Below are 20,838 nucleotides of genomic sequence, written 5' to 3'. Positions count from 1 at the left end.
GCTGACCCCTGCTGTAACAAATGCATTTAGCAGTTGCTGAAAATTCTTCTCGGACAATGTAAATGTGTACTTTATTTAGGCAAATGTATAGCCACCCTGGATCTACAGAGACAATGGGGCTGGACTAAGCAGTGATTTCCAGTGTTGGAATAGGTTATCATCAGTGGAATATGACTCTTACCTCTATCTCCCACTGTGGCCCCAAATACTCCCTGAAATGCTGTTCCCAGGGGATCCTTTAGGAACACCATTAAGAGTCAGATTGGAGTTTGCAGTGAGTGGGAGGAAGAATTCCCCTCACCGGCATCACAGAGCTAGATCTTCATAGATCTGCAACAACCTGACTCTCATCCAAAGCACATTCCTATAAGCAAAGTTTAGCCTTCACAAAGTCAATGCGAAAATGTAATGTAGAAAGTATAAAAACTACTGTGCTAGTGACCTACAGCAAACTGCAATGTATCATAAAGTACATCTCAGAAAAGTAATGTTTGGTTTTATTCCAACATAACAATAACTATTTTCAACAAAAGGGAGGAAAAAGTTAAAGTTTTTTTAAGAACATGATAGCACAAGTAGTGTACAACCATTAAAAATATCCTAAAGTTATTCTTACAAAGTAAAATATTTTTATGCAGCTGGGGGAAGTTTGTACAGGGCTTTATTCTTGCAATCTGGCAGCTACCACTTAAAACTTAAAATATGCTACTAGTCTGATCCTGGATTTGAAGAAAGCGGTGGAGGGAAAGAAGATATGTATCAACTGAAATACAAAATATTCAACTTGGTCCTTCCTAAAATTGCAGTTTCACCAATAGAAAGGTTGAAGCAGTCTGCCATCCCAGCTAAGTATATAGTCATGAAACTGAAAAATCTCTGTGCATTTACTTCCAAATAAAATGTGTTTAGGATTGCTTAGCCCACATTTCTGTTGATTATGGAAAGCAAAGTAAGTGTCTTTCATCAGCTGTAAACATAGGATAATGCAGAGGAGTTCCCTCTCATATCTGACAAGGTACTGTCTCTCCGTGATCCTCGCAGTCTAGGTTATAGAAAAAAGAGGTTCTCACAAAGTTCAATATTTGGCTCTTGGTGCAGAACTTGCCCAGAGAGAAATGCCAGCTTGTGAGCATACTTGCAGGGGGCTGGAACTCTGACAGTACCTGGCCAATTCCAGTACATGTGGCAAAGCTTGAAAGTTAACCTATTAAAAAGAAGGAAAAAAGAAAATTCCTTATTCAAATACCTATTCCCATACTCTACGCCTTATTTTTTAGTTGTAATTTGGAATGGTGGGGAATGACCGCGGGGTTCACTTCTCCTGAAAGTTTCTTCTCCATGTCAGGATCTTCTGGCATCCCACCACTGACCTAGGAGGCAGGAACTAGAATTTTTCTGCTTCCTGTATCCTGTGGGAATTACCCAACATGCCTAAGTTCAGCTACTCCCCATAACTGTCTGTACAAACTAGAATTAGACAACAAGGAATACACAAGGAACAACTAACAACTTAGTGACAGGAAAACAGATATAATAATGTCATCACAACATTTAAGTAAAATGTTAGAGAAGGGGTGCCTGTCTTATCTCTGATGACATGAGGGCAAGATGTCCCCGATGCTCACAGAAGAACTTTGTACAGGTAAGAACCAATGGTCATTGTTCCTCTGAGACTGGAGGACATCTGTTCCAGGTGGGTCATCGGGATTTTCCTCTAGAATATGCTGATGCACCTGGCTGCTGAAGACCACATCTGATGGGCTAAGCTTGTCTATTTTGTAGTGTCCAAGGTTGACATGGATAACCAGGTAGCCACTTTTTGGCTGCATTCCTCCAGGAAGCCGCTGGCTAAGGTTGCATTAGTTGCCACTTGGCGGTGTTAATAACAGTACCCAGATGCTCCAGGGATTTGGAAGGTGGAGATCAGATTCCATGCTGAATGCAGCTCACACAAAGGTATAAGAAAGCATTCTAAAAACATAAAATATGAAACTCATTTACCTTTGCATGTGATCAGGACTGAGGTTGGCAGTATTTCTCACACAAACATAGTGAGTAGGAATGCCACAACCCTGTCGTGCATGGTGAGCAATCAAGTAAAAATCAACCCTTTAAAAAAAGGAAAATACTATTAATATAACCTTTGCCAGCTGTATGAGGAGTCTTTAATTTCTTCACATAGAATACCAGAAATCAGAGTTACTTACCTGAATTCCTTACAAATTTCTGTACTTCATGTAGGCATTCTATGCAGTTATATGTCTGGGCAAGCATCTGTACAGATTACAATTGAGTGCTCCCATAAAGCTTTCAAAGTCTAACAGTACTGCTCCTCCCTCCCCCAATATTTCATAGATGGGATAAAAAGGTACACACAGCATCTTCTTACTCGATTTTATCCACTGACTGACAGGGGCAGCCTGAACAGACACCTCTTAGAATAAAGACCAGGACTTAATATAGAGACCAGTTGTAAAGCATAGTGCATCAGAAGTCTGATTCTGTAAGAAGGCAAACAAGTTTCCTGGGAGATTGCATCTAGTGCTTTTGAACAGGACTTCTAACAGTGGAATTGAGCTTAGGAGTTCAGCAAGGGAGATTAAAAGGGATCAGGAAAGAATTCCTCTAGTCTTGAGTTTCTGAAAAAAATGATATAGAAGCTCCACATCAGCAAGCAGGGCAGTGTACCAGAGTACCTTGCCTGCTATGGGAATCTGTACAGATTCAGGTAAGCACTCTTTTTGAACTCTAAAACACCTTTAAATAACCAAACCAGTTACAAAGATAAAAAGCCAGCAGGGAAGCAGGGACTATCCAATGTTCTATAGAAAATGCCAAAGTATTTGCCCTCCAGATAAAAACTGAATGTGTGCTTAGTGAATAGAGGCTTTGGCTAGCAGGGAGCAAGCTCACTCTCTGGAGGCTAGGGTGAGCCACCTGGAGAAGCCGAAAGGGAGAGAGGTAAGTGGACAAGACCTTCAGGAACCTACTAGGGTTCTGCCGTTTGCATTTTTGTACCTTGAACAGCCTCCTGTGACTACCTAACAATCTCCACTTTGTCCGACGACTTCTAAACACGTCGTCGACTGAATTAGCCCACGAATATCTCACTACATCCCCCTCCCCAACTATTTGTCTAAGACCAACAACATTCCAAGGAGATATGGCTGCAAACAAAACGAGCTTACACCAACCAGAGTGATTGATCATGATGCAGAATTTTTTGCAGAGAAAAGGGAGCTCTCTGAACTGCAGGCAAATCAACTTATACAGAAAAAGCAGAGCAGCAAGCAGTTCGGTGCAGAGAAAAAGTTCTATGAACTGCATTTCACTCACCAGTCTCGGCTAGTGACCGTGTGGTCTACCACTGTGCCTGGAGGAGGAGTTGTAAAGTGATTAGTGACTGCTGAGTAGATGTTGGTACTGATTTTCTTCTGCACTACAAACACCACCATTTTAGGGTCATATTTCTCAAAAGTTTCAAAGCATTTCTGTAGTTGAGGAATTTCATAGCTTTCAACCATTTTCAGCTGGCTCTCTGAAACTCCATCTCTGTACACAACTATCTTCTCAGGGAGGCAGTGGTTGACCTTTCAGGTGACAAATATACAAGAAAAGAGATCACAAAATACATAGGAAAATCTGGATAGCTCAGGCTAACGTTTTCTAGGACCTGTGGTGGAGTGACCCCCCATCTAGACTATACTTTCCTTATACCAGCCCCTGCCAATGAAGCTCATCAGCTGGCAGGGGCTGATGGGAATTGTAGTCCATAACATCTGGAGTGCCGAAGGTTTGCCACCACTGCTCTAGACAATCAACCTAAATTATCTTTTGGCGACAGTGAAGACCTGTCCTGCAGGTCCAGAGCCACCACCATCTTGGTGAGCAGTGCTTGGTAATCTTCTTGCTTAAAGAAGCACACAGATTGCTCTAGCAAGTCCAGAAGAGAGGTTTTCTCATCCAAGATAAACTTCCCTTCCTCCTTCCAATTGCCATCACTGAAGGATGTTATCAGCAGAGTTTAAAGTGGAGTCACTCTGGTAAGATGAGAAGATTTATAGACTTCTTGCACTCATTGCAACCTTCTACCACACTTGGAAATTAATTTAAGATGTTCTTTTCCATAGGCTCTACTTTGCAGTTGCACGGTTACACAAGTCTATTCTATACAAGACTATAAAGCTATACAGAACTCTTCAGCAATAACAAAATTGAACACACACAGAACTCAGACTCAACTCTCAGTCTCTCTATCCGAACTCAGCATAGCATATACAATACATCCAACAAGGATACTTTTCCCCACCCAGGCATCAGCGCCTTCGATAGCCTATAGGAGGTTCAGGCAGGAACTACAGATAGGGACCATAATTCTCTGTCAGCATGGCCAATTGGCCATGCTGGTAGGGGCTGATGGGAATTGTAGTTCCTGAACATCTGGAGAGCCGCAGGTTCCCTACCCCTGCTCTAGAGTTACAGTTGAACTCACCAATCATGTTAAAGGTTAACTGCTCTTTCTCCCCTAGACTGACTGTCTCCGGTCTTTGGGTTTGGCAAACTTCTGCTAACTTGAAATGACCCTTTGGTGAACCTTTACTCACTTTTAAAATATATTATGACAGGATGAACCCAAGTCCTCAAATAACTGAGGGAGATTTGCCCGACCCCTCCTCCTGCTTTCTTTGCCACCCTTTGCAGTAGTGGGTTGGAATGTCTGTCCTTCTTGGTAGGAGTATTCTCTATAGCCTTGCCCTTGCATACGAGAGACAGCACTTTAAGGAAAAGCAACATTTCCTCCCTTAAGGAGGTTACCTCATGCCTAATAGAGTTCTTGATGAAGGAAGAGATTTCTATCTGAGGAGCTGCGACCATTGGGCTACTCACAAGTAGACAGGTCAAGCAGGAGATATCAACATTGAGGACTCCCTCAGATGTGTCCTCCTCTTGATTGCTCTGCAGAGATGCCACCAGGCATAAGCAGGTAGCATTCTCTGTTTCCCAGTGACTTGGGGAGGAGACTAGATGGCAGCCACAGGTGGGAGAGAGGTCCCAACTTTCTCTCTCTGTGTCTCTGATGGGTTCTCTCTGCCTGAGGGCAGACCATCTTATTTAACCTCAGCATTTACAATGGATATGAAATTAGGAATTGCTTTTCCAGAGAATCCTTATCTTGGCACTTGGAACACACCTCACCTTACCTCATGGAATTTCTGCAAGGAAGCCACCAGACAGACTTTCAGGCTATCTATAATTTCTTGATGAGGCATCTGGAATACGACTCTTGAGTACCACCTTGTCAAAGTCCTGGTGGCAGAAAAGGAAAAAAAATGTTAGCTATGCTAATTTCATTGCAAAGTCTCATCAGTCACAATTAATTAAAACTATAGTATTAAAAGTTGGCAAATTTCTTGGAAAATATAATTTACCTTTAATTCTTAAGAGCATGATGTTCCAGCAATAATTTGATGTTATTTATATCCCACCTTCAGCCAACAGTGGCTTACCAAAATGACTCATAATGTAGTGAGAAAAGATCTAAAACTTTACAGAAAAAAGCAGGGAAGAAACTACTCAGGAATTATCTTCATGACAGACTCTTCTTCCCTCGAAAGTTGTCCTTCCTACAGCTCAACGGGGACCAACAAGAGCAAAGAACATTCCATGCCCTCTTGTCTCACTCAACACAGAGCTATGACTAACTAAGATGCAATTGGGGAGTTACTGAAGGTAAATGGAAGGTGCAAAAATTTCCAGAAATCCTTCGACCAATAACAAAATGGAAAAACTCATATTTTTCTGAAAGAATGAACTTACTGATTGATACTTGCCACAAAGCCAACCACAGAGCGTTTTCCTCTGCTAGGATCATGATACACATCCATTCCAATCACCATCAACTGTTTCTGGAAAGCAGAAACAAAGCTGGTTGTGATACAGTAATTATTACTCTCAAAACTTAGCAATTAAAATACTTAAACCTGTTTTGTCATCTGCATCGTTACAGAATTCATGAAGAGATAGTGCAGCTAACTGCTTAACTAATTAGTTGCCCACATGAAGCCTGTTGGTGACTTGGTCCAGTCACAGTTCTCAGAACTCTCAGCCCATGCAGAGGCAGCCAATGGCAAACCACCTCTGAACATCTCTTGCCTTGAAAACCCTATGGGGTTGCCATAAATCAGCGGTGACTTGACTGCACATGGCACACACACACATAATATTTTAAATCAAGGAGCCTTTTTTCAGAAGGCACACATATCTTTACAGCACTTTTGACACAGCAACATTTTATGCCATTTTTAATGAAATGGGGGATATTCTTCGGGGAAGAAGGATAATTTTCAGTCACTGATGCAGTCTACAAAACTTAGGCGCATAAGAAATCTATAATGGAGGAATTTTTTGCATGGTCAAGTACACCAAATATTAAGGAACAAGCCTCCCCAACTTGTATTTGGATGACTTACCAAAGGGATGTCTACACCCCAGAGTTCTCCTCCCAGCTTGCAGTTGATCTGAAGCAGAACTTTCTGCGCTATGCTCCTAAGTTTGTTGGGTTGAGTTGTGATGGTTCGAGCATTAATAACCTGCAATGGAAGTCAAATATTTTTAACTATCCCTCCACTTCCTCATACTGTATACTATTTCAATTTTAGTATCTATAACAGTGATGGCGAACCTATGGCACGGGTGCCAGAGGTGGCACTCGGAGCCCTCTCTGTGGGCACGCACATACAGAGTTTATTATGTGGGGGGTGGCAGAAAATCATCCCCCCGACACATCTAGGCTGGCTTGGGCCACTGAGAACGACGTGTGCGCACCACGGTGAGCAGGGAGGACTCGGCTGGCGGGCCTGGTGCTTGTGCTCCGGGGTGGCTGCTGCCGGGGGGGGTCCCCCCCCCCCCCCCCCCCCCCCACCCCCCCCCCCCCCCACCCCCCCCCCCCCCCACCCCCCCCCCCCCCCACCCCCCCCCCCCCCCACCCCCCCCCCCCCCCACCCCCCCCCCCCCCCACCCCCCCCCCCCCCCACCCCCCCCCCCCCCCACCCCCCCCCCCCCCCACCCCCCCCCCCCCCCACCCCCCCCCCCCCCCACCCCCCCCCCCCCCCACCCCCCCCCCCCCCCACCCCCCCCCCCCCCCACCCCCCCCCCCCCCCACCCCCCCCCCCCCCCACCCCCCCCCCCCCCCACCCCCCCCCCCCCCCACCCCCCCCCCCCCCCACCCCCCCCCCCCCCCACCCCCCCCCCCCCCCACCCCCCCCCCCCCCCACCCCCCCCCCCCCCCACCCCCCCCCCCCCCCACCCCCCCCCCCCCCCACCCCCCCCCCCCCCCACCCCCCCCCCCCCCCACCCCCCCCCCCCCCCACCCCCCCCCCCCCCCACCCCCCCCCCCCCCCACCCCCCCCCCCCCCCACCCCCCCCCCCCCCCACCCCCCCCCCCCCCCACCCCCCCCCCCCCCCACCCCCCCCCCCCCCCACCCCCCCCCCCCCCCACCCCCCCCCCCCCCCACCCCCCCCCCCCCCCACCCCCCCCCCCCCCCACCCCCCCCCCCCCCCACCCCCCCCCCCCCCCACCCCCCCCCCCCCCCACCCCCCCCCCCCCCCACCCCCCCCCCCCCCCACCCCCCCCCCCCCCCACCCCCCCCCCCCCCCACCCCCCCCCCCCCCCACCCCCCCCCCCCCCCACCCCCCCCCCCCCCCACCCCCCCCCCCCCCCACCCCCCCCCCCCCCCACCCCCCCCCCCCCCCACCCCCCCCCCCCCCCACCCCCCCCCCCCCCCACCCCCCCCCCCCCCCACCCCCCCCCCCCCCCACCCCCCCCCCCCCCCACCCCCCCCCCCCCCCACCCCCCCCCCCCCCCACCCCCCCCCCCCCCCACCCCCCCCCCCCCCCACCCCCCCCCCCCCCCACCCCCCCCCCCCCCCACCCCCCCCCCCCCCCACCCCCCCCCCCCCCCACCCCCCCCCCCCCCCACCCCCCCCCCCCCCCACCCCCCCCCCCCCCCACCCCCCCCCCCCCCCACCCCCCCCCCCCCCCACCCCCCCCCCCCCCCACCCCCCCCCCCCCCCACCCCCCCCCCCCCCCACCCCCCCCCCCCCCCACCCCCCCCCCCCCCCACCCCCCCCCCCCCCCACCCCCCCCCCCCCCCACCCCCCCCCCCCCCCACCCCCCCCCCCCCCCACCCCCCCCCCCCCCCACCCCCCCCCCCCCCCACCCCCCCCCCCCCCCACCCCCCCCCCCCCCCACCCCCCCCCCCCCCCACCCCCCCCCCCCCCCACCCCCCCCCCCCCCCACCCCCCCCCCCCCCCACCCCCCCCCCCCCCCACCCCCCCCCCCCCCCACCCCCCCCCCCCCCCACCCCCCCCCCCCCCCACCCCCCCCCCCCCCCACCCCCCCCCCCCCCCACCCCCCCCCCCCCCCACCCCCCCCCCCCCCCACCCCCCCCCCCCCCCACCCCCCCCCCCCCCCACCCCCCCCCCCCCCCACCCCCCCCCCCCCCCACCCCCCCCCCCCCCCACCCCCCCCCCCCCCCACCCCCCCCCCCCCCCACCCCCCCCCCCCCCCACCCCCCCCCCCCCCCACCCCCCCCCCCCCCCACCCCCCCCCCCCCCCACCCCCCCCCCCCCCCACCCCCCCCCCCCCCCACCCCCCCCCCCCCCCACCCCCCCCCCCCCCCACCCCCCCCCCCCCCCACCCCCCCCCCCCCCCACCCCCCCCCCCCCCCACCCCCCCCCCCCCCCACCCCCCCCCCCCCCCACCCCCCCCCCCCCCCACCCCCCCCCCCCCCCACCCCCCCCCCCCCCCACCCCCCCCCCCCCCCACCCCCCCCCCCCCCCACCCCCCCCCCCCCCCACCCCCCCCCCCCCCCACCCCCCCCCCCCCCCACCCCCCCCCCCCCCCACCCCCCCCCCCCCCCACCCCCCCCCCCCCCCACCCCCCCCCCCCCCCACCCCCCCCCCCCCCCACCCCCCCCCCCCCCCACCCCCCCCCCCCCCCACCCCCCCCCCCCCCCACCCCCCCCCCCCCCCACCCCCCCCCCCCCCCACCCCCCCCCCCCCCCACCCCCCCCCCCCCCCACCCCCCCCCCCCCCCACCCCCCCCCCCCCCCACCCCCCCCCCCCCCCACCCCCCCCCCCCCCCACCCCCCCCCCCCCCCACCCCCCCCCCCCCCCACCCCCCCCCCCCCCCACCCCCCCCCCCCCCCACCCCCCCCCCCCCCCACCCCCCCCCCCCCCCACCCCCCCCCCCCCCCACCCCCCCCCCCCCCCACCCCCCCCCCCCCCCACCCCCCCCCCCCCCCACCCCCCCCCCCCCCCACCCCCCCCCCCCCCCACCCCCCCCCCCCCCCACCCCCCCCCCCCCCCACCCCCCCCCCCCCCCACCCCCCCCCCCCCCCACCCCCCCCCCCCCCCACCCCCCCCCCCCCCCACCCCCCCCCCCCCCCACCCCCCCCCCCCCCCACCCCCCCCCCCCCCCACCCCCCCCCCCCCCCACCCCCCCCCCCCCCCACCCCCCCCCCCCCCCACCCCCCCCCCCCCCCACCCCCCCCCCCCCCCACCCCCCCCCCCCCCCACCCCCCCCCCCCCCCACCCCCCCCCCCCCCCACCCCCCCCCCCCCCCACCCCCCCCCCCCCCCACCCCCCCCCCCCCCCACCCCCCCCCCCCCCCACCCCCCCCCCCCCCCACCCCCCCCCCCCCCCACCCCCCCCCCCCCCCACCCCCCCCCCCCCCCACCCCCCCCCCCCCCCACCCCCCCCCCCCCCCACCCCCCCCCCCCCCCACCCCCCCCCCCCCCCACCCCCCCCCCCCCCCACCCCCCCCCCCCCCCACCCCCCCCCCCCCCCACCCCCCCCCCCCCCCACCCCCCCCCCCCCCCACCCCCCCCCCCCCCCACCCCCCCCCCCCCCCACCCCCCCCCCCCCCCACCCCCCCCCCCCCCCACCCCCCCCCCCCCCCACCCCCCCCCCCCCCCACCCCCCCCCCCCCCCACCCCCCCCCCCCCCCACCCCCCCCCCCCCCCACCCCCCCCCCCCCCCACCCCCCCCCCCCCCCACCCCCCCCCCCCCCCACCCCCCCCCCCCCCCACCCCCCCCCCCCCCCACCCCCCCCCCCCCCCACCCCCCCCCCCCCCCACCCCCCCCCCCCCCCACCCCCCCCCCCCCCCACCCCCCCCCCCCCCCACCCCCCCCCCCCCCCACCCCCCCCCCCCCCCACCCCCCCCCCCCCCCACCCCCCCCCCCCCCCACCCCCCCCCCCCCCCACCCCCCCCCCCCCCCACCCCCCCCCCCCCCCACCCCCCCCCCCCCCCACCCCCCCCCCCCCCCACCCCCCCCCCCCCCCACCCCCCCCCCCCCCCACCCCCCCCCCCCCCCACCCCCCCCCCCCCCCACCCCCCCCCCCCCCCACCCCCCCCCCCCCCCACCCCCCCCCCCCCCCACCCCCCCCCCCCCCCACCCCCCCCCCCCCCCACCCCCCCCCCCCCCCACCCCCCCCCCCCCCCACCCCCCCCCCCCCCCACCCCCCCCCCCCCCCACCCCCCCCCCCCCCCACCCCCCCCCCCCCCCACCCCCCCCCCCCCCCACCCCCCCCCCCCCCCACCCCCCCCCCCCCCCACCCCCCCCCCCCCCCACCCCCCCCCCCCCCCACCCCCCCCCCCCCCCACCCCCCCCCCCCCCCACCCCCCCCCCCCCCCACCCCCCCCCCCCCCCACCCCCCCCCCCCCCCACCCCCCCCCCCCCCCACCCCCCCCCCCCCCCACCCCCCCCCCCCCCCACCCCCCCCCCCCCCCACCCCCCCCCCCCCCCACCCCCCCCCCCCCCCACCCCCCCCCCCCCCCACCCCCCCCCCCCCCCACCCCCCCCCCCCCCCACCCCCCCCCCCCCCCACCCCCCCCCCCCCCCACCCCCCCCCCCCCCCACCCCCCCCCCCCCCCACCCCCCCCCCCCCCCACCCCCCCCCCCCCCCACCCCCCCCCCCCCCCACCCCCCCCCCCCCCCACCCCCCCCCCCCCCCACCCCCCCCCCCCCCCACCCCCCCCCCCCCCCACCCCCCCCCCCCCCCACCCCCCCCCCCCCCCACCCCCCCCCCCCCCCACCCCCCCCCCCCCCCACCCCCCCCCCCCCCCACCCCCCCCCCCCCCCACCCCCCCCCCCCCCCACCCCCCCCCCCCCCCACCCCCCCCCCCCCCCACCCCCCCCCCCCCCCACCCCCCCCCCCCCCCACCCCCCCCCCCCCCCACCCCCCCCCCCCCCCACCCCCCCCCCCCCCCACCCCCCCCCCCCCCCACCCCCCCCCCCCCCCACCCCCCCCCCCCCCCACCCCCCCCCCCCCCCACCCCCCCCCCCCCCCACCCCCCCCCCCCCCCACCCCCCCCCCCCCCCACCCCCCCCCCCCCCCACCCCCCCCCCCCCCCACCCCCCCCCCCCCCCACCCCCCCCCCCCCCCACCCCCCCCCCCCCCCACCCCCCCCCCCCCCCACCCCCCCCCCCCCCCACCCCCCCCCCCCCCCACCCCCCCCCCCCCCCACCCCCCCCCCCCCCCACCCCCCCCCCCCCCCACCCCCCCCCCCCCCCACCCCCCCCCCCCCCCACCCCCCCCCCCCCCCACCCCCCCCCCCCCCCACCCCCCCCCCCCCCCACCCCCCCCCCCCCCCACCCCCCCCCCCCCCCACCCCCCCCCCCCCCCACCCCCCCCCCCCCCCACCCCCCCCCCCCCCCACCCCCCCCCCCCCCCACCCCCCCCCCCCCCCACCCCCCCCCCCCCCCACCCCCCCCCCCCCCCACCCCCCCCCCCCCCCACCCCCCCCCCCCCCCACCCCCCCCCCCCCCCACCCCCCCCCCCCCCCACCCCCCCCCCCCCCCACCCCCCCCCCCCCCCACCCCCCCCCCCCCCCACCCCCCCCCCCCCCCACCCCCCCCCCCCCCCACCCCCCCCCCCCCCCACCCCCCCCCCCCCCCACCCCCCCCCCCCCCCACCCCCCCCCCCCCCCACCCCCCCCCCCCCCCACCCCCCCCCCCCCCCACCCCCCCCCCCCCCCACCCCCCCCCCCCCCCACCCCCCCCCCCCCCCACCCCCCCCCCCCCCCACCCCCCCCCCCCCCCACCCCCCCCCCCCCCCACCCCCCCCCCCCCCCACCCCCCCCCCCCCCCACCCCCCCCCCCCCCCACCCCCCCCCCCCCCCACCCCCCCCCCCCCCCACCCCCCCCCCCCCCCACCCCCCCCCCCCCCCACCCCCCCCCCCCCCCACCCCCCCCCCCCCCCACCCCCCCCCCCCCCCACCCCCCCCCCCCCCCACCCCCCCCCCCCCCCACCCCCCCCCCCCCCCACCCCCCCCCCCCCCCACCCCCCCCCCCCCCCACCCCCCCCCCCCCCCACCCCCCCCCCCCCCCACCCCCCCCCCCCCCCACCCCCCCCCCCCCCCACCCCCCCCCCCCCCCACCCCCCCCCCCCCCCACCCCCCCCCCCCCCCACCCCCCCCCCCCCCCACCCCCCCCCCCCCCCACCCCCCCCCCCCCCCACCCCCCCCCCCCCCCACCCCCCCCCCCCCCCACCCCCCCCCCCCCCCACCCCCCCCCCCCCCCACCCCCCCCCCCCCCCACCCCCCCCCCCCCCCACCCCCCCCCCCCCCCACCCCCCCCCCCCCCCACCCCCCCCCCCCCCCACCCCCCCCCCCCCCCACCCCCCCCCCCCCCCACCCCCCCCCCCCCCCACCCCCCCCCCCCCCCACCCCCCCCCCCCCCCACCCCCCCCCCCCCCCACCCCCCCCCCCCCCCACCCCCCCCCCCCCCCACCCCCCCCCCCCCCCACCCCCCCCCCCCCCCACCCCCCCCCCCCCCCACCCCCCCCCCCCCCCACCCCCCCCCCCCCCCACCCCCCCCCCCCCCCACCCCCCCCCCCCCCCACCCCCCCCCCCCCCCACCCCCCCCCCCCCCCACCCCCCCCCCCCCCCACCCCCCCCCCCCCCCACCCCCCCCCCCCCCCACCCCCCCCCCCCCCCACCCCCCCCCCCCCCCACCCCCCCCCCCCCCCACCCCCCCCCCCCCCCACCCCCCCCCCCCCCCACCCCCCCCCCCCCCCACCCCCCCCCCCCCCCACCCCCCCCCCCCCCCACCCCCCCCCCCCCCCACCCCCCCCCCCCCCCACCCCCCCCCCCCCCCACCCCCCCCCCCCCCCACCCCCCCCCCCCCCCACCCCCCCCCCCCCCCACCCCCCCCCCCCCCCACCCCCCCCCCCCCCCACCCCCCCCCCCCCCCACCCCCCCCCCCCCCCACCCCCCCCCCCCCCCACCCCCCCCCCCCCCCACCCCCCCCCCCCCCCACCCCCCCCCCCCCCCACCCCCCCCCCCCCCCACCCCCCCCCCCCCCCACCCCCCCCCCCCCCCACCCCCCCCCCCCCCCACCCCCCCCCCCCCCCACCCCCCCCCCCCCCCACCCCCCCCCCCCCCCACCCCCCCCCCCCCCCACCCCCCCCCCCCCCCACCCCCCCCCCCCCCCACCCCCCCCCCCCCCCACCCCCCCCCCCCCCCACCCCCCCCCCCCCCCACCCCCCCCCCCCCCCACCCCCCCCCCCCCCCACCCCCCCCCCCCCCCACCCCCCCCCCCCCCCACCCCCCCCCCCCCCCACCCCCCCCCCCCCCCACCCCCCCCCCCCCCCACCCCCCCCCCCCCCCACCCCCCCCCCCCCCCACCCCCCCCCCCCCCCACCCCCCCCCCCCCCCACCCCCCCCCCCCCCCACCCCCCCCCCCCCCCACCCCCCCCCCCCCCCACCCCCCCCCCCCCCCACCCCCCCCCCCCCCCACCCCCCCCCCCCCCCACCCCCCCCCCCCCCCACCCCCCCCCCCCCCCACCCCCCCCCCCCCCCACCCCCCCCCCCCCCCACCCCCCCCCCCCCCCACCCCCCCCCCCCCCCACCCCCCCCCCCCCCCACCCCCCCCCCCCCCCACCCCCCCCCCCCCCCACCCCCCCCCCCCCCCACCCCCCCCCCCCCCCACCCCCCCCCCCCCCCACCCCCCCCCCCCCCCACCCCCCCCCCCCCCCACCCCCCCCCCCCCCCACCCCCCCCCCCCCCCACCCCCCCCCCCCCCCACCCCCCCCCCCCCCCACCCCCCCCCCCCCCCACCCCCCCCCCCCCCCACCCCCCCCCCCCCCCACCCCCCCCCCCCCCCACCCCCCCCCCCCCCCACCCCCCCCCCCCCCCACCCCCCCCCCCCCCCACCCCCCCCCCCCCCCACCCCCCCCCCCCCCCACCCCCCCCCCCCCCCACCCCCCCCCCCCCCCACCCCCCCCCCCCCCCACCCCCCCCCCCCCCCACCCCCCCCCCCCCCCACCCCCCCCCCCCCCCACCCCCCCCCCCCCCCACCCCCCCCCCCCCCCACCCCCCCCCCCCCCCACCCCCCCCCCCCCCCACCCCCCCCCCCCCCCACCCCCCCCCCCCCCCACCCCCCCCCCCCCCCACCCCCCCCCCCCCCCACCCCCCCCCCCCCCCACCCCCCCCCCCCCCCACCCCCCCCCCCCCCCACCCCCCCCCCCCCCCACCCCCCCCCCCCCCCACCCCCCCCCCCCCCCACCCCCCCCCCCCCCCACCCCCCCCCCCCCCCACCCCCCCCCCCCCCCACCCCCCCCCCCCCCCACCCCCCCCCCCCCCCACCCCCCCCCCCCCCCACCCCCCCCCCCCCCCACCCCCCCCCCCCCCCACCCCCCCCCCCCCCCACCCCCCCCCCCCCCCACCCCCCCCCCCCCCCACCCCCCCCCCCCCCCACCCCCCCCCCCCCCCACCCCCCCCCCCCCCCACCCCCCCCCCCCCCCACCCCCCCCCCCCCCCACCCCCCCCCCCCCCCACCCCCCCCCCCCCCCACCCCCCCCCCCCCCCACCCCCCCCCCCCCCCACCCCCCCCCCCCCCCACCCCCCCCCCCCCCCACCCCCCCCCCCCCCCACCCCCCCCCCCCCCCACCCCCCCCCCCCCCCACCCCCCCCCCCCCCCACCCCCCCCCCCCCCCACCCCCCCCCCCCCCCACCCCCCCCCCCCCCCACCCCCCCCCCCCCCCACCCCCCCCCCCCCCCACCCCCCCCCCCCCCCACCCCCCCCCCCCCCCACCCCCCCCCCCCCCCACCCCCCCCCCCCCCCACCCCCCCCCCCCCCCACCCCCCCCCCCCCCCACCCCCCCCCCCCCCCACCCCCCCCCCCCCCCACCCCCCCCCCCCCCCACCCCCCCCCCCCCCCACCCCCCCCCCCCCCCACCCCCCCCCCCCCCCACCCCCCCCCCCCCCCACCCCCCCCCCCCCCCACCCCCCCCCCCCCCCACCCCCCCCCCCCCCCACCCCCCCCCCCCCCCACCCCCCCCCCCCCCCACCCCCCCCCCCCCCCACCCCCCCCCCCCCCCACCCCCCCCCCCCCCCACCCCCCCCCCCCCCCACCCCCCCCCCCCCCCACCCCCCCCCCCCCCCACCCCCCCCCCCCCCCACCCCCCCCCCCCCCCACCCCCCCCCCCCCCCACCCCCCCCCCCCCCCACCCCCCCCCCCCCCCACCCCCCCCCCCCCCCACCCCCCCCCCCCCCCACCCCCCCCCCCCCCCACCCCCCCCCCCCCCCACCCCCCCCCCCCCCCACCCCCCCCCCCCCCCACCCCCCCCCCCCCCCACCCCCCCCCCCCCCCACCCCCCCCCCCCCCCACCCCCCCCCCCCCCCACCCCCCCCCCCCCCCACCCCCCCCCCCCCCCACCCCCCCCCCCCCCCACCCCCCCCCCCCCCCACCCCCCCCCCCCCCCACCCCCCCCCCCCCCCACCCCCCCCCCCCCCCACCCCCCCCCCCCCCCACCCCCCCCCCCCCCCACCCCCCCCCCCCCCCACCCCCCCCCCCCCCCACCCCCCCCCCCCCCCACCCCCCCCCCCCCCCACCCCCCCCCCCCCCCACCCCCCCCCCCCCCCACCCCCCCCCCCCCCCACCCCCCCCCCCCCCCACCCCCCCCCCCCCCCACCCCCCCCCCCCCCCACCCCCCCCCCCCCCCACCCCCCCCCCCCCCCACCCCCCCCCCCCCCCACCCCCCCCCCCCCCCACCCCCCCCCCCCCCCACCCCCCCCCCCCCCCACCCCCCCCCCCCCCCACCCCCCCCCCCCCCCACCCCCCCCCCCCCCCACCCCCCCCCCCCCCCACCCCCCCCCCCCCCCACCCCCCCCCCCCCCCACCCCCCCCCCCCCCCACCCCCCCCCCCCCCCACCCCCCCCCCCCCCCACCCCCCCCCCCCCCCACCCCCCCCCCCCCCCACCCCCCCCCCCCCCCACCCCCCCCCCCCCCCACCCCCCCCCCCCCCCACCCCCCCCCCCCCCCACCCCCCCCCCCCCCCACCCCCCCCCCCCCCCACCCCCCCCCCCCCCCACCCCCCCCCCCCCCCACCCCCCCCCCCCCCCACCCCCCCCCCCCCCCACCCCCCCCCCCCCCCACCCCCCCCCCCCCCCACCCCCCCCCCCCCCCACCCCCCCCCCCCCCCACCCCCCCCCCCCCCCACCCCCCCCCCCCCCCACCCCCCCCCCCCCCCACCCCCCCCCCCCCCCACCCCCCCCCCCCCCCACCCCCCCCCCCCCCCACCCCCCCCCCCCCCCACCCCCCCCCCCCCCCACCCCCCCCCCCCCCCACCCCCCCCCCCCCCCACCCCCCCCCCCCCCCACCCCCCCCCCCCCCCACCCCCCCCCCCCCCCACCCCCCCCCCCCCCCACCCCCCCCCCCCCCCACCCCCCCCCCCCCCCACCCCCCCCCCCCCCCACCCCCCCCCCCCCCCACCCCCCCCCCCCCCCACCCCCCCCCCCCCCCACCCCCCCCCCCCCCCACCCCCCCCCCCCCCCACCCCCCCCCCCCCCCACCCCCCCCCCCCCCCACCCCCCCCCCCCCCCACCCCCCCCCCCCCCCACCCCCCCCCCCCCCCACCCCCCCCCCCCCCCACCCCCCCCCCCCCCCACCCCCCCCCCCCCCCACCCCCCCCCCCCCCCACCCCCCCCCCCCCCCACCCCCCCCCCCCCCCACCCCCCCCCCCCCCCACCCCCCCCCCCCCCCACCCCCCCCCCCCCCCACCCCCCCCCCCCCCCACCCCCCCCCCCCCCCACCCCCCCCCCCCCCCACCCCCCCCCCCCCCCACCCCCCCCCCCCCCCACCCCCCCCCCCCCCCACCCCCCCCCCCCCCCACCCCCCCCCCCCCCCACCCCCCCCCCCCCCCACCCCCCCCCCCCCCCACCCCCCCCCCCCCCCACCCCCCCCCCCCCCCACCCCCCCCCCCCCCCACCCCCCCCCCCCCCCACCCCCCCCCCCCCCCACCCCCCCCCCCCCCCACCCCCCCCCCCCCCCACCCCCCCCCCCCCCCACCCCCCCCCCCCCCCACCCCCCCCCCCCCCCACCCCCCCCCCCCCCCACCCCCCCCCCCCCCCACCCCCCCCCCCCCCCACCCCCCCCCCCCCCCACCCCCCCCCCCCCCCACCCCCCCCCCCCCCCACCCCCCCCCCCCCCCACCCCCCCCCCCCCCCACCCCCCCCCCCCCCCACCCCCCCCCCCCCCCACCCCCCCCCCCCCCCACCCCCCCCCCCCCCCACCCCCCCCCCCCCCCACCCCCCCCCCCCCCCACCCCCCCCCCCCCCCACCCCCCCCCCCCCCCACCCCCCCCCCCCCCCACCCCCCCCCCCCCCCACCCCCCCCCCCCCCCACCCCCCCCCCCCCCCACCCCCCCCCCCCCCCACCCCCCCCCCCCCCCACCCCCCCCCCCCCCCACCCCCCCCCCCCCCCACCCCCCCCCCCCCCCACCCCCCCCCCCCCCCACCCCCCCCCCCCCCCACCCCCCCCCCCCCCCACCCCCCCCCCCCCCCACCCCCCCCCCCCCCCACCCCCCCCCCCCCCCACCCCCCCCCCCCCCCACCCCCCCCCCCCCCCACCCCCCCCCCCCCCCACCCCCCCCCCCCCCCACCCCCCCCCCCCCCCACCCCCCCCCCCCCCCACCCCCCCCCCCCCCCACCCCCCCCCCCCCCCACCCCCCCCCCCCCCCACCCCCCCCCCCCCCCACCCCCCCCCCCCCCCACCCCCCCCCCCCCCCACCCCCCCCCCCCCCCACCCCCCCCCCCCCCCACCCCCCCCCCCCCCCACCCCCCCCCCCCCCCACCCCCCCCCCCCCCCACCCCCCCCCCCCCCCACCCCCCCCCCCCCCCACCCCCCCCCCCCCCCACCCCCCCCCCCCCCCACCCCCCCCCCCCCCCACCCCCCCCCCCCCCCACCCCCCCCCCCCCCCACCCCCCCCCCCCCCCACCCCCCCCCCCCCCCACCCCCCCCCCCCCCCACCCCCCCCCCCCCCCACCCCCCCCCCCCCCCACCCCCCCCCCCCCCCACCCCCCCCCCCCCCCACCCCCCCCCCCCCCCACCCCCCCCCCCCCCCACCCCCCCCCCCCCCCACCCCCCCCCCCCCCCACCCCCCCCCCCCCCCACCCCCCCCCCCCCCCACCCCCCCCCCCCCCCACCCCCCCCCCCCCCCACCCCCCCCCCCCCCCACCCCCCCCCCCCCCCACCCCCCCCCCCCCCCACCCCCCCCCCCCCCCACCCCCCCCCCCCCCCACCCCCCCCCCCCCCCACCCCCCCCCCCCCCCACCCCCCCCCCCCCCCACCCCCCCCCCCCCCCACCCCCCCCCCCCCCCACCCCCCCCCCCCCCCACCCCCCCCCCCCCCCACCCCCCCCCCCCCCCACCCCCCCCCCCCCCCACCCCCCCCCCCCCCCACCCCCCCCCCCCCCCACCCCCCCCCCCCCCCACCCCCCCCCCCCCCCACCCCCCCCCCCCCCCACCCCCCCCCCCCCCCACCCCCCCCCCCCCCCACCCCCCCCCCCCCCCACCCCCCCCCCCCCCCACCCCCCCCCCCCCCCACCCCCCCCCCCCCCCACCCCCCCCCCCCCCCACCCCCCCCCCCCCCCACCCCCCCCCCCCCCCACCCCCCCCCCCCCCCACCCCCCCCCCCCCCCACCCCCCCCCCCCCCCACCCCCCCCCCCCCCCACCCCCCCCCCCCCCCACCCCCCCCCCCCCCCACCCCCCCCCCCCCCCACCCCCCCCCCCCCCCACCCCCCCCCCCCCCCACCCCCCCCCCCCCCCACCCCCCCCCCCCCCCACCCCCCCCCCCCCCCACCCCCCCCCCCCCCCACCCCCCCCCCCCCCCACCCCCCCCCCCCCCCACCCCCCCCCCCCCCCACCCCCCCCCCCCCCCACCCCCCCCCCCCCCCACCCCCCCCCCCCCCCACCCCCCCCCCCCCCCACCCCCCCCCCCCCCCACCCCCCCCCCCCCCCACCCCCCCCCCCCCCCACCCCCCCCCCCCCCCACCCCCCCCCCCCCCCACCCCCCCCCCCCCCCACCCCCCCCCCCCCCCACCCCCCCCCCCCCCCACCCCCCCCCCCCCCCACCCCCCCCCCCCCCCACCCCCCCCCCCCCCCACCCCCCCCCCCCCCCACCCCCCCCCCCCCCCACCCCCCCCCCCCCCCACCCCCCCCCCCCCCCACCCCCCCCCCCCCCCACCCCCCCCCCCCCCCACCCCCCCCCCCCCCCACCCCCCCCCCCCCCCACCCCCCCCCCCCCCCACCCCCCCCCCCCCCCACCCCCCCCCCCCCCCACCCCCCCCCCCCCCCACCCCCCCCCCCCCCCACCCCCCCCCCCCCCCACCCCCCCCCCCCCCCACCCCCCCCCCCCCCCACCCCCCCCCCCCCCCACCCCCCCCCCCCCCCACCCCCCCCCCCCCCCACCCCCCCCCCCCCCCACCCCCCCCCCCCCCCACCCCCCCCCCCCCCCACCCCCCCCCCCCCCCACCCCCCCCCCCCCCCACCCCCCCCCCCCCCCACCCCCCCCCCCCCCCACCCCCCCCCCCCCCCACCCCCCCCCCCCCCCACCCCCCCCCCCCCCCACCCCCCCCCCCCCCCACCCCCCCCCCCCCCCACCCCCCCCCCCCCCCACCCCCCCCCCCCCCCACCCCCCCCCCCCCCCACCCCCCCCCCCCCCCACCCCCCCCCCCCCCCACCCCCCCCCCCCCCCACCCCCCCCCCCCCCCACCCCCCCCCCCCCCCACCCCCCCCCCCCCCCACCCCCCCCCCCCCCCACCCCCCCCCCCCCCCACCCCCCCCCCCCCCCACCCCCCCCCCCCCCCACCCCCCCCCCCCCCCACCCCCCCCCCCCCCCACCCCCCCCCCCCCCCACCCCCCCCCCCCCCCACCCCCCCCCCCCCCCACCCCCCCCCCCCCCCACCCCCCCCCCCCCCCACCCCCCCCCCCCCCCACCCCCCCCCCCCCCCACCCCCCCCCCCCCCCACCCCCCCCCCCCCCCACCCCCCCCCCCCCCCACCCCCCCCCCCCCCCACCCCCCCCCCCCCCCACCCCCCCCCCCCCCCACCCCCCCCCCCCCCCACCCCCCCCCCCCCCCACCCCCCCCCCCCCCCACCCCCCCCCCCCCCCACCCCCCCCCCCCCCCACCCCCCCCCCCCCCCACCCCCCCCCCCCCCCACCCCCCCCCCCCCCCACCCCCCCCCCCCCCCACCCCCCCCCCCCCCCACCCCCCCCCCCCCCCACCCCCCCCCCCCCCCACCCCCCCCCCCCCCCACCCCCCCCCCCCCCCACCCCCCCCCCCCCCCACCCCCCCCCCCCCCCACCCCCCCCCCCCCCCACCCCCCCCCCCCCCCACCCCCCCCCCCCCCCACCCCCCCCCCCCCCCACCCCCCCCCCCCCCCACCCCCCCCCCCCCCCACCCCCCCCCCCCCCCACCCCCCCCCCCCCCCACCCCCCCCCCCCCCCACCCCCCCCCCCCCCCACCCCCCCCCCCCCCCACCCCCCCCCCCCC

General features: G+C 76.8%; 1 protein-coding gene across 1 annotated transcript in view; it reads right to left on the bottom strand.

The window, feature by feature from the left end:
* Window positions 1–578: 578 nt before the first annotated feature.
* Window positions 579–20,838, bottom strand: part of PIWIL2 (piwi like RNA-mediated gene silencing 2) — a 36,180-nt gene continuing 15,920 nt past the window's right edge. Inside the window, exons 9-14 of the mRNA XM_048513071.1 lie at window positions 6,471–6,596; window positions 5,818–5,906; window positions 5,202–5,307; window positions 3,337–3,590; window positions 2,002–2,109; window positions 579–1,204 (exon numbers count right to left, since the gene is read on the bottom strand). Coding sequence (XP_048369028.1) covers window positions 1,048–1,204; window positions 2,002–2,109; window positions 3,337–3,590; window positions 5,202–5,307; window positions 5,818–5,906; window positions 6,471–6,596 — 840 coding nt within the window. The 3' untranslated portion in view covers window positions 579–1,047. The remainder of the gene's footprint in view (window positions 1,205–2,001; window positions 2,110–3,336; window positions 3,591–5,201; window positions 5,308–5,817; window positions 5,907–6,470; window positions 6,597–20,838) is intronic.

The sequence above is a fragment of the Sphaerodactylus townsendi genome, linkage group LG12 (assembly GCF_021028975.2).
Source record: "Sphaerodactylus townsendi isolate TG3544 linkage group LG12, MPM_Stown_v2.3, whole genome shotgun sequence".
In the NCBI taxonomy this organism is placed as follows: domain Eukaryota; kingdom Metazoa; phylum Chordata; class Lepidosauria; order Squamata; family Sphaerodactylidae; genus Sphaerodactylus; species Sphaerodactylus townsendi.
The sequence above is the reverse complement of the archived record's forward strand: the minus strand, read 5'-3'. Positions and strand labels throughout refer to the sequence as shown.